This window comes from Pelmatolapia mariae, linkage group LG16_19, assembly GCF_036321145.2.
Source record: "Pelmatolapia mariae isolate MD_Pm_ZW linkage group LG16_19, Pm_UMD_F_2, whole genome shotgun sequence".
Lineage (NCBI taxonomy): Eukaryota > Metazoa > Chordata > Actinopteri > Cichliformes > Cichlidae > Pelmatolapia > Pelmatolapia mariae.
The window spans coordinates 7825641-7838102 of record NC_086241.1 but is presented as its reverse complement, the minus strand read 5'-3'; the positions used below and the strand labels follow the sequence as shown (position 1 = coordinate 7838102).

The 12462-nt window shown below is 39.2% G+C and overlaps 1 protein-coding gene across 2 annotated transcripts in view; it reads left to right on the top strand.

The window, feature by feature from the left end:
- LOC134644808 (inactive dipeptidyl peptidase 10-like) overlaps window positions 1-12462 on the top strand; it is a 249256-nt gene that overhangs the window by 122291 nt on the left and 114503 nt on the right. For both annotated transcript variants that reach the window (XM_063497892.1, XM_063497893.2), the window contains exon 2: window positions 8325-8439. In XM_063497892.1, the coding sequence (XP_063353962.1) occupies window positions 8325-8439 (115 nt within the window). The remainder of the gene's footprint in view (window positions 1-8324; window positions 8440-12462) is intronic.

The window sequence follows — 12462 nt, the reverse complement described above, 5'->3', positions numbered from 1 at the left end:
GTAACTGTCCTATCCCTCAGCCTCACCAGGAAACATATTATCCACTTTCATTGCTGCCCTGATATATTCAGCTGAGTTGTAGCTGACATTCAATGTGGGCATGTCCCCTTTTTTCAGCTGCTCTTATGGTTCGCCATAGCAGATCATCTGCCTTCATCTCAGCCTATCTCTTGAATTCTCCTCTGTCACACAAATCTTCTGCGTGCCCTTCGTGTGTCCTCCTCCTTTGCTTTCAACCAACACTAGCACAGTTTCCATCACCCTGTGATGGCCAGCAGCACCAAAGGTGTTTGCCAAATCATAAAGACTGAGATTTCCATATCAGATCAGTCGGGGTTTGGGTTAACAGCGAAGATTTTGCCTTTAATGACACAACCTTCCACATTCATGTGGGTTTGGGCCCAGCATCACTAGCAGTTCATTGGCTTCTACATATACAGTACATTATCTACATATCATTGTTAGATATTCAATTTTCTTCATCATCTAACTTCTGTATCAATAGCAGGAATTAGATGGCATTTCCTTCAGTCGCTGTGGTAGGATTTGGATGTCTGTGCTGGTGTAATGTCAGAACTGAATAAACACTTTTAAACCTCATTTTGGTACAAACCACCTAACACCTTAGCTGTTGCAATCAGGTTTGACTGCTGACTGATTCTTCACGTGCAGTTTCTTTCTGTTGGTAGCTTTCTCCACTCTTACTTAAGGCGTGGCCTTAGCACAAACAAACTGCCTAGAGAGGTTACCAAGATGGCTGCTGAGTGCCAAGAACTGCTTCCACAAGGACCTTAATCATACAAAGAGTGACTGTAACAATGTTAACAGCACAAGAACCAAATGCAGACTCACTGCTGCTTCTCTGTTGTGCTCTCCTTCTTCTGTCATAACAATCCACTGTTATTTATACAGTAAGTTAAGGCTCCTCATGCAATTACAAAGACAGGTGATGTGATTATAGAAAATCCTCTGTTAGTGCACAGCTAAGGCAGGACTGCAGAGGGAGAGGTGTTTGGGTGGTGTGCGATCATCTGCTTTGGTGCTTTAACGCACACACGGCCTTGTTGAAAACAGTGTGGAACAAAATCAGTGCAGTACAGAGATTGTGATGAGGCACTCCACTGATGTTGTACATGGAGACCAATTTACTAATCATGGGAGGCAACACTCACAGAGCTTTGGGAAGCGAGAGAAAATAATTCTGATGGTGTCAGCATCTTTTCTTTTTTCATATTTTTGTGCAGTGCTATCCACACTAAGGAATAAAAGTCAACATAATCTCAGAGCAGATGCTATGTCCCCCATAAGAGAAGCTGCAGGAAAACAAAACTAGAAGATAACCCAGTGCTGAGTTACTTTTTATCAGTCTGCACTCACCCTGAACACTGCAGTGTTTCCAGCAGTTGGACCCCTCAGGTCCTGCTGGAATTCATGCATGGAATAACATCATCAGCAGCGTTATCTCAGCTATGCCTCCAATGCTTCCCTAACATCCCATGTGACAGATTATTTTCCGTGGTCTACTTGACCTGATGAATAATTGACTGTATTGATTGAGTGTGATGGTGTTTGTTCCAAAGAGAGGCAGCTAGAATTACAGTCAGAGTAGGTTTAATTAAAAGAGGATTCAGATCATTGTTCTTGTTTAATAACTAAATAAATAAATAACGAGTCGAGGAAGTCAAATAAAAGGTATGAATTTATGCGTGTGCAGGCATGCGGCGTTTGTTTTTGTTCTGTGAGAACAGATTCGAAAATCCATTCATGAATTGTGCCATCCCATTGTATGAGTGGTGAGATATATATTTTACACGCACAGTATAAGTAATCATAACTACTACACAGACCAATTCGGCAGTTCTCATGCAAATTTTCAATTTGTACTTCCAAAACCTGAGACGTGGATAATGAACTTGAAATATCAGAAGAAAATGCCATTTTTATTTTTTTAACATCGTTATGTATTGAATAAATATCACCTGCTGCTAATCTAATAAACCAACTTATTTTCATAACTGTTGAAGATTTGCTCAAAATTCTATAAAAAATTGGATTCTTCATGGAAGCTGAACTGCGGATGACAAAGCTGAAAGAGAAAGTTAAAGCCTTCTCACTAAACCCACTGTACACATTTTACCGCTTGGGCTGAGCTGTCCCTCTGATGTATTCATGTCTCATCTCATCCACGTCACTTCCAATAGAAATCTTCATCTTCAGCTCTACCACCTGTCTTTTTGTCAGTGCCACCATCTCCAAAACATACAACATAGCAGGTCTCACTACTATCTTATAATTTTTTTCTTCCACTCTTCCTCTATCCTTCTGTCGCAAATCACCCTTGACACTCATCTCCACCCACTCCACCCTGCCTGCACCCTCTTTTTCACCTCTCTTATAGATTGTCTGTTGCTTTGGATGGTTGAGTCCAGGTACAGTGAAATCATCGACCTTCACTTTTTCTACTCCGTGCAGCTTCACTGTTCGCTCTTTTATTCACACACATCTATTCTGCCTCACTTCTACTAACGTTCAATCCTCTTCTTTCCAGAGTATACCTTCATAGCTACCTTCACTTTTTCTTTACTAATCCACTGCACTTCATGAATCACCAACTTTCCTCAGTCTGTCCTTCTTTCTCTCCCCTTTCCTTCATTTATCAGCTCCTCAAAGTTTTTATTAGTATATATCCATCTAATCACTCTAATCTGCTGCACATCCTTTCCAGCTCAAACTCTCTGCCTAGCCAGTCGATACAAGTCCTTTTCTTCTCTAGTGTTCAGTTTCACATACAGCTCACTGCCACCTGTGTCTTTGTTGTATGCCTGGCCTCTCAGTACTCCTGTCTGCTTTCAGTCATCTCCATGACTATCCCACTTTTTCTTTGCTGACTTCACTCACTGAATACTTTCCTGCACTTCATCATCCCACCTCCAAGTCTCATTGTCTTCTTTCCTCTCTCCAGAGGATACACTGAATACCTTCTTGGCAATTTTTCCAATCACTTTAGCTGTACTCTCATGTTCATCTGGTAACGCTTCCCCGCCACCCTGTCTCAGCTCCTCTGAACTCTGTGCAACATTTTTCACTCCTCAACTTCCACCATTTCATCCTTGCTTCCGTCTTCACTCGCTCACTCCACTTGATGTTCAGTCATCCTACAGACTACGATCCAATGCTGCCTAGCTACATTCTCCCCTGACACCAACTTGCAGTCTTCTATTTCTTTCAGACTGAACCTTCTGCAAAAGATGTAGTCCACCTGTGTACACCCTCCTCACCCTGTGTTCCTCCCTCTTTCTGAAATATGTGTCAACCACAAGCATTTCCATCCTTTTCACAAAATCCACTACCATGTATCCTGCTGAATTTCTCTCTAACACCATGCCTACCTATCACCTCCTCATCACCTCTGTTTCCTTCACTTACATGTCCACTAAAATCTGCTCATACCACCACTCTCTCCCTAGAGAGGAGACTCTTCGCCCAGCTTATCTGGAATTCCTCTTTTTTCATCTAACTGACATGGAACATATATAGGGCCTGCCCATGACAACATTTAACACCACCCCTTCAATTTCCAGCTTCGAACCCATGATCTTGTCTGACACCCTCTTCACCTCTACAACACTGTTCATGTATTCTTCCTTTTTTTCTCTTCCTACACCACATCCACACCATACTCTAACAGCTTGAAGACACCTCCGTTGCTCCTGGCCTTGTTTCATTTCCACCTGGTCTCCTGCACACACAGTATGTCTAACTTCATTCTCTCCATCATATCAGTCAGCTGTCTCCTTTTAACAATCGTAGCCCTGCATTTAAAGCCAATATTCCCACCTCCACACTCCTGACATTAATTCGCTCTCGCAGCCTCCAAACACGCCTCCCCCTCTCCCCTTCTTTTGTCTTCGGCGAACAGTAGCACAGTTTCCACCGGCACCCTGTCGGTCAGCAGCACTGGAGGTGGTTGTTGTTAACCCGGGCCCCAACTGATCTGTTATGGAAATCTCATTCTTGGTGTTTGATTCGGCAAAGATTTTATCTGGGCTTGTGACCGACAATAGAAATATAATGGCTTATATAATTTGTATTCATTAATAGATTTGCCTATTTTATCCACTTTAGCTCGACTGTATCTTCCCACAATCAACAGGAGAGCCTGAGTGTAACTGCTGGTTATGATCAATAACACAGAGATCAAAACATCCCAACAGAGAGAGATTCGTGTGATGTGAACTGTTGCCTGCTGATACCTACATCATTTTCCTGAGTGTTCCTGACATGATCCTTTCTGATTTGTTATAGTGTAAAAGATGCTGACATTCTGTCCTTATAATGGTTTAATACCTCTAAAACAAGAGGATAGTTAATTCTTGTTAACTGATAAATGATTTAATATAATAATTGTGTTTATTGATTAGAAACTGAGAATATTCTCAACCATCTTATTTTAGAAAGTTCTCTAAAATAAAAACTCTAAACAGATAGAAATGCAGTCTTTTTGTGTTCACTTTTAATCAAGTAGACTAGAGGAGAGGATACCCCAGATGGATATATAGAGACTTAACACCCCCCCCCCCCCCCCCAAAAAAAAAAAAAAGAAAAAAAGAAAAAAAAGAAAAACAGACAAAAACATTCCTTGGTAACAAGCTAAAACATACTTTCTTTTATATGTTCCTAGCTGTATGTCATTTGGTTAACTTGTGTGGTAACTACTACTTATAGAATATTATATATAGTGTTTATATTACAGTGTATCTTAAGACTTTAACATGTGTGCAAAAACAATTGCCAGTGTACCTGCAAAAATCATAGAAGTTAGCACATAGAGAAGCAAGCAATGACTTAGTGCATAACAGGCACTGTAAAGACTGAGCGGAAGACAGGACTTCTTATACACCGAGGGTTAAATAGGGAAACAGGTGAAAGCAACCACACAAACACACATATAATGAAGGAACTAAAACAAACAGACATGAGCTAAAAAACAGGATGCAGAACTGAAGCTCATCACTAGAAAAAAAGAAAAAGTAAAATCAAAAATTCAGAGAGGTCATTATAAATTAACCTTCCAATCTGCAATCAACAGTAGTCTAAATTTAAAACATCTGTAATAATAATAAAATTTTAAAAGGAGCCCAAAATCAAATATATTCACAAAGAATTCAAAGCAACAATCATGACTTTGACTCCTATGTCCAATTCCAATTCTGTTATTTCCAGTTCCAAGTAAATGAGCAAAACCTATAGTAAAATATCAGAATAATTTAGACAGAGAACACAGTGAGAGCTCAGCATCTTACTTTGACTTATTCTCAGTCAGTAGCTAACACTTTTCATGCTTTTGTTACTTTTACAATATGCTATGATACAATCGCTGTGAATATGAGACTCTATTTAAGGCTCACAGCAGGCATCTTGGAAATCACAATTTAAAGATGGAAAATCATGTGGCCCATACCATAACTGCCTGACACAAATCCTAGTATGATGTAAATATGCGAAAGACTGTTAGAGGAGAAAAGGAGATACTTTCTTGGGTCTTTGTCCTTGTCCCTTTACTTTCAGGAAAAGAAAAAAAAAAGAAGGCTTTCTTCTTAATACAGCCCAGCCTTTCAGGAGGCTATTTATAAGCCTGTGTGTCCCTCTGTAGCACAGATACACACCTTTTATGTGAAATAAATGAACACGTTCTGAAAACGAACGATGTCCTGGCAGAAAGTCAAAGATGAAAAAAAAAAAATAGGCAGGAGACGAGAAGAATATGCCTCAAGGTAAACTAGTTAGAGTAATGTCACTGGAGTATATGAAATACCTTATTGTACCTTTAATTAGGTTGTCGCTCAGGTAGTACCCTCTAAAGTATTGCTGCTGTATACTTGACAAATGTATTTATTTGTACAATCACCAAAAGAAGCATAAACTTGGATACCTATGAATTAATTTCTTTTTTTATCACTTGACAGACATCTGAATATCACTTTTGTGTGGTTACTGATAATTCAGAGCTTTTTCTATCTTAGATCTTCCCCAACAACCAAATTAGAATCACCAATTAACCTGACATGAGTCTCTTTGGACTGTGGGTTACAGCTGGGTTTTATTCTAGCCACGTTACAAATATGCACATTTTCCATAACTAGAAACCCTTACCTTCCCAAAGAAGTCCCATGCAGTCCCATGAAGTCCCTATAAAAAGGTGACAAATTTAATCTAACCCTGAGTGCCTTCATAAGTTGCTAGCTACTTTAAACTCTAAATGTAAAATTTATATTTTTAATTATCTTTTTGTTCTGTGCTAAACGCAGACTTTCTCCTGATATTGTATTTTAAAAAATAGAAGTAATGATACAAATTTGGGAACGTGGACATACCTTCAAAGCACCTCAAAGGTACTTTGAAGTGCAGTAATCATCCCCCAGGTGTACACGTTGCAATGATTTTTGTGTTGTGTTGGATGTGGGACAAATATGGCATATAAAGAAAGATGAAACTTAAAACCATTTATATTTTATCATGTTTAGTACGAGAGAGCAAAAATGCAATTTGTGGTGTAGTGTAATTATTAAAGCCATAAAATAATGCCTGCACTGCTTATTGGCTGGATTTTAATAAAACAGAACAGAGAGGCCCCAGCCTGCCCTCCAATCAGCAGAGATTTATTGAGAAATGTATTATTTCTGATGAGGGTGTAATGACTGTGATAAAGCCCAGTTGCTGTCTCATTCCCCCTGGTAGGCTAAACATTTATCGGGTCCTTCCACTGTTTCCACAGTAATGGTAATGGAGAGACTCAGCAGGTCCGAATTCTCTTAGTGGTTCTATCATCGCTTGTAATAAAGTTAATAAATTGAGAATGATGATCCAAGAGTAGCTAAATAGGAAATTGGGGGAGAAAATGAGATAGGGAAAACGTGCAAAAGAGAGGGTGAAAGAATCTCACGCACTGTGGCACAAGGGCAATTTGGAGTTACTGTCAGTCTTCAAGGACATGTCAGCCTTTTGTGGTACTAATGAAATGAGCAACAGCCCAAGTCCTGATATTAGATGAGTCTTATGAGTCCAGAGGGGGCTGTGAATAATGTAACAGCACATGTATGTAATGGTTACAGTGAACTGCTTCAGTGTTTAGGAAGTCCGTGTTCACTTGATACTCAGCGTAGGGAAAATTAAGTGTAAATCTGCCAAAATTCGACTACATTTGGGTTGTTGTTGAAAACTCTGTGGTACCTTGTGCTCTGCGAATAAAAACCTGGAGGTGCTTCAGTCATAATTGACTCATCAGTCAATATATGAGAGTCATGACTCAGATTAAGTGAGTTACAGCACTTTTAACCATGTCATGTCAAGTACTTAGAAAATGGATTTCAGACTAAATCTGAGACAGGTGCAGCTTTTCTTTTTTTTTTTTTTCTTTTTTTTTTTTGTAGCAAAACTTGGCTCAGATTGGCAATCATTTTAGACCACGTTCCCTCCAGCCAATCAGAGTGCAGTGGTGGGTTGATGAGCAGTAATCGCTGCATTTCAGCTGCAGGGTTTTGTGGGTAATTGAGGCCAGGAGGATCTGCGGAAGGAAGAAATTTATAGCAGGGGGCTTAATTCACGTTATCAGAGGCAGCAGATGTGGTGGAAGACCCAGTTTAAGACTTTCTAACACCAGGATTCAGAGATGGAGTTGCAGGCAAAAGCTTCACAAACTCTCCTGGATAGCTATTTCTCTGTAGATAATATCACACACACACAGACACGCACAAACACACACACCCACACCCACACTCTACAATCAGTCAGATTTCTGAAACCAAGCCCGAACCGCTGAATGCAAATGCCTGCTGTTTTCAGTATCTGTAAAAGATGGAGCAACATCTCTGACTGGTTCATAAAAAGTGACCCCTGACCCTTGCAGAATTTTTTTTTCATAGGTCAGAAGCTGAAACTCGAAGGTAAGGTTGGCCAAGTGGTAATTAAATGATGCAAATACTATTCAGCTTTTCACCATATCAGAGTTTCATTTTTCAGTCTTACAGTGTGGCTCATTTAAAGCCCTCCATTGCAAATCCTCCACTGTGTAGGGGATTGGATTTGGCTGCACAAAGCCCTAATGTGACCTATGTTAATAGGTACTGTAAGTGAAACCATTGTGCACAGAGTGTACAATATGTGATCATCAGGAATGACTTTTTTGATTAAAAATAAAGCTCTTTGTGTCATATTTGTTGTCTGATGTTATTCTTCTTATTGGTATCTTCACTTTCAGTCATTCAGTCATCACCTTCAATATCTCCCCTCTGACCTCCACCTTTTTTCTGTGTGTCACTCTGCAGGACCTGGGTGGAGTGAGTCCTCCTCAGAGGAACTGGAAGGGGATTGCTATCGCTCTGCTGGTCATACTGGTGGTCTGTTCCCTCATCACTATGTCCGTCATCCTCCTCACACCAGGTAACGCTCAGACTTGATTGTGATGAACTGATGTTTTAGGGGGAGTTTTGTTTTTCTGCATCTACTTGCACTGACAAAATATCTTCAGCACAGTCTACAATTTACACATAACCGCATAATTTATGCTTATTAAGATTTAATCAATTGAGTAAAAATTATACAGCCATTACTGACTCTCATATTGTAATACCCATCTCACATGTTTACCTAACCTTCACAGTAAAAGTTATTTATTTATCATTTTTGGTTCATTGTTTTACAGTGTTTACTGTTAGCTTCTGCTGCTGTTCCTAAGAGGCAAAAAAAAATCAATTAATGCAGATTTAAGGTGTTGAAATCTGTTTAACCCTCTCAGGCTCAAATTAAGTTTTTGTTGCTAATGTACAACCAAGTCCTGCAGTTGTACTTCTGAGTAAAAAAAACCTCATAAAATATGTATGTGGGGTAATCAGGTTGTTAGTTTTTAACTGTTGCAAATCGGCAACGCCTGCCTCGAGAGGGTTAAAATTCTTTCGTTTGATTTAAAAGGCAGTGGATGAATAGTTCACCTTTTCTGGTGGTCGTTTCCTTAATATCTATCTGTAGGCCAACTTAAAGCCACATAAGTAAATATTTTCATGTATAAAATGGCTAAGATGAAACTGAAATATGAACTCATCGTTTTTGCCTTATGGCCCCCACAGGGTTGTACTACGAAGCAAGTTCGACATAGCTGGCCAGAGATAATAGGTATCACACTGGTGGTTATCAGCTTGATCTATTAATCGAGGGTTTCTGCTTCAGGCTCTTTGTACGCTCCCATAAGATGGGTCATTTGATGCACCATTTGACTCTTCTGCTGCACAAAGTAATCTGATTGAGTCCGGCTGACTTCAGTCAAAGGGATCAGGTCACGGAGAGAAAAAAAATGCAAAAGAAAAATGCTGCCAATCTTCTAAATTTACAAATTACTATGTACAGTACATTTCACCACTTAACACACTTCCAAAACTGCTGTTATTCTAACATGAAAGCTGCATATTACATTCCTTACATGATGACCAGGGAGTGCATTTAGACCTAACCCTGTCCCATAATGAAGTGCATGAGGGGATCCCTTCAGTTTATGGCCAAATAAAAGTGAAATTATTATTTTTCACTTACTAACTCAATTTTCTTTTCTGTGTAATGAATAGGGAAAATACAACCAGCAAACGAACCTGACAAGATATTTATGCTTTTTCTGTACCACCAATGTAAAATGTAAAACCTGCCATAGAATTTGCACTGCTGTGACTACCTGACTTCATTTGGTGGTGTAAGCAACATACTCTTGAATAGCCTTGTGTAACCTATTCCCTCTGTACTGGTCCAAAAACATATAGTCATCAGAAAAATGTGTCATAGCAAACCAAAACTCTGAACACTACCAGCTACTGTCCAGATCCAGAGGGCTGTACAATGGGACATGGTTAATGGCTTACTGAGCTGTTTCCACCCTAAACTCTGTATAGTGGCACTCTTTTTACCTGGCTAAATCGCCATGGTAACTTATGCTGAACACATAAGCTAGTCAGGAGCAGGTTATGTTCTGATTTTCAGTTTTAACATTTTCATTTTTCATTTTAAATGATTCTTTTATTTACAGGATTTTTGAGGTACACTACAGATTCTCTGGTGGGGAACATGTTTTATATGTGCAACATATTAAGCCATACTGCCTTAAAACCACTGAATTAAGCACAAACTGTCATAGCAATGTGCATGTACTAATTTAGTGATGAAAATTCACAAATGTTGTTGTACTTCTAATTTGTTGGTGAGGTACTAGAACACAGAACACACAGCAAGAATACCTGATCAATTAATAAATTCAATTTCACTTTGATCTGCCACAAACTAAAGTAATTTCCAAGTGTCCTTTATTATCATTATTATTAGTATTATTATATTTAATGGTTAGGTGAACAATAAATTAATTAATTCAAACTAAAATGTTCATTTTACCATCCTGGGCAATAAATCTATAAAGATAATTAACAATTTTCTTTATAGGTTTTTAATCATTATTTATCATCCTCAGCAACTGATATTGCCTCTGACTGAAGAAGGTCAGAGGCAATATCAGTGTGTGAGCCACACTGAATGCATGAAATGACCCTTTTTGCAGTATGCGAGTGTGCATGGAGACTGAAGCAAAACCTGGATTAATACAGAAAGCTGATAACCACTGTTGTGATACCCATTATCTCTGACTGGAATTTTAGGTTTTATTGAGTCAGCTAATGCAAAGAAACATGTTCACAGTATACCCCTCAGGTTGATCTAGCCCGTCTAAAAGAGAGCCAACTTTGTGACAGTGAAAACTTTGGCTTAAGCCTGAACGTATCTTACTTTTCCATCAATTAAGCTTCATAGAACACCACTACACAGGAGCACGTCTGAGGTGTGTAAAAACACCCCTCTGCTCGCTATCTGAATGGAAACTTAAACGCAGATGGACACTGCTTGACACTGGACATTGTGTGTTTGTGTGTGGGAGGAGTGTCCTTGCTTAGACTGCTGCTACCCAACCCAAAGCTAGAAAAGACATAGAAAACAAATGGATGACGAATACTTAATGGAAAAAACTGAGGCAGCGTAAAACGTATTCTTTCTGTGTCATCCATATTCTCTAGCGAGTATTTTACAAACTGTTTTGGGATCTCTAATTTCTAGCGGTACTACAAAACAGGTAACAATTTCACGTAATTGTTGAACCCAAATAGCTTATCAAGCTCTTCTCCCATTTTCACACACTGTACACTGTATATGTGCTTCAAAAATATTATTTTCTCAGATGTAAAATCATCACAATCCGCTGGCCATGCAGCCACTCTCTCCCCAGTGTATTCCACGGTTGGTTAGACTTTCATTGCCTCCATAAACAAACATGCTGTGTGGAGTTATCAAGGGAAGCCAATATGGCTGACATTCAAAATGACTTGGCCCTCTTATTCTGCTCACAATCAGCAGCTGTTCTATTCAGGAGAAGCTTACAATTGGCATCGTCTCTTTCTGCTAAAGGCTTAACATTTCATAATTAAAAATGAAACATTTCCAGGGTCAGCGCTGGAACAGCTTAAAGATTTTCTAGCCCAGTGATGATCATGTTAATGAACGAATGAAATTGTGACAATGTGAATCTTTTTCAGACACATGGATTTCTTTGTGTGTTCATGTGTAAATACCAGTATGTACATCTGGATTAACAGGACACTCAACATACTGTATTTGCTCGTCAGGCAAGTGTAAAAATCCATCCAGTTCTATTTTCTTCCTACAGTCATTGGACAAAGGAAGTAGCATCCAGGTGTTGCTAATCAGTTAGTGTGAGCACCTCTATAAAACTATAAGTTTTTTTGTAATTCACTGGTCTGGAGGTGTGTGTTAACACAATGTTACAACCTTTCCAGGATTGGACCGCTCATCAAATTTACCCCAAGGTGAGAGCTCCATCTCAAACTCTACAGGCCTCAGTTAGCATGTTCAATATTAATGTTCATGAACATACAACTAGAAAATACCGAAGAAGCATGGGTTGTTTGGTAGGAGAAAACCTCTTCTGTCATAATAACTGTTTCATAGCGATCCCAAACATAGTGATCCTAAATATAAAACAGAATGGCTGAAAAAGAAAAGAATCAAGGTGTGAAAGTGGTCAGAAGTCCACACCTCAAACCAATAGAAATGCTGTGATTGTCAAGGTCCAGTGTTTGTGTGTTCTGGACTTATGAAAATTGTTTATTTACTGCTCTCTTGAACTCTGGGTTTTGTTTCCTAGTTTAGTTTGCTTTTTGAGGGTTAAAGATAGAGAGACTCTCTCTGTCTCTCTAGCTCTCTCGGGTCTGTCTGCAGTCTGTGTGCTATTGTTTGTAGTGTCAAGTCGTGTGTCTTAGTTGTGCCTCAGTGTGTTTCCTGTCTTATTTTGATGGTCCCTTGTCCCTGCATTGTGTTCAGTTTTGCTTCCCCTATCTCATTATGTCTAGTTTGCTCCAGCTGTAT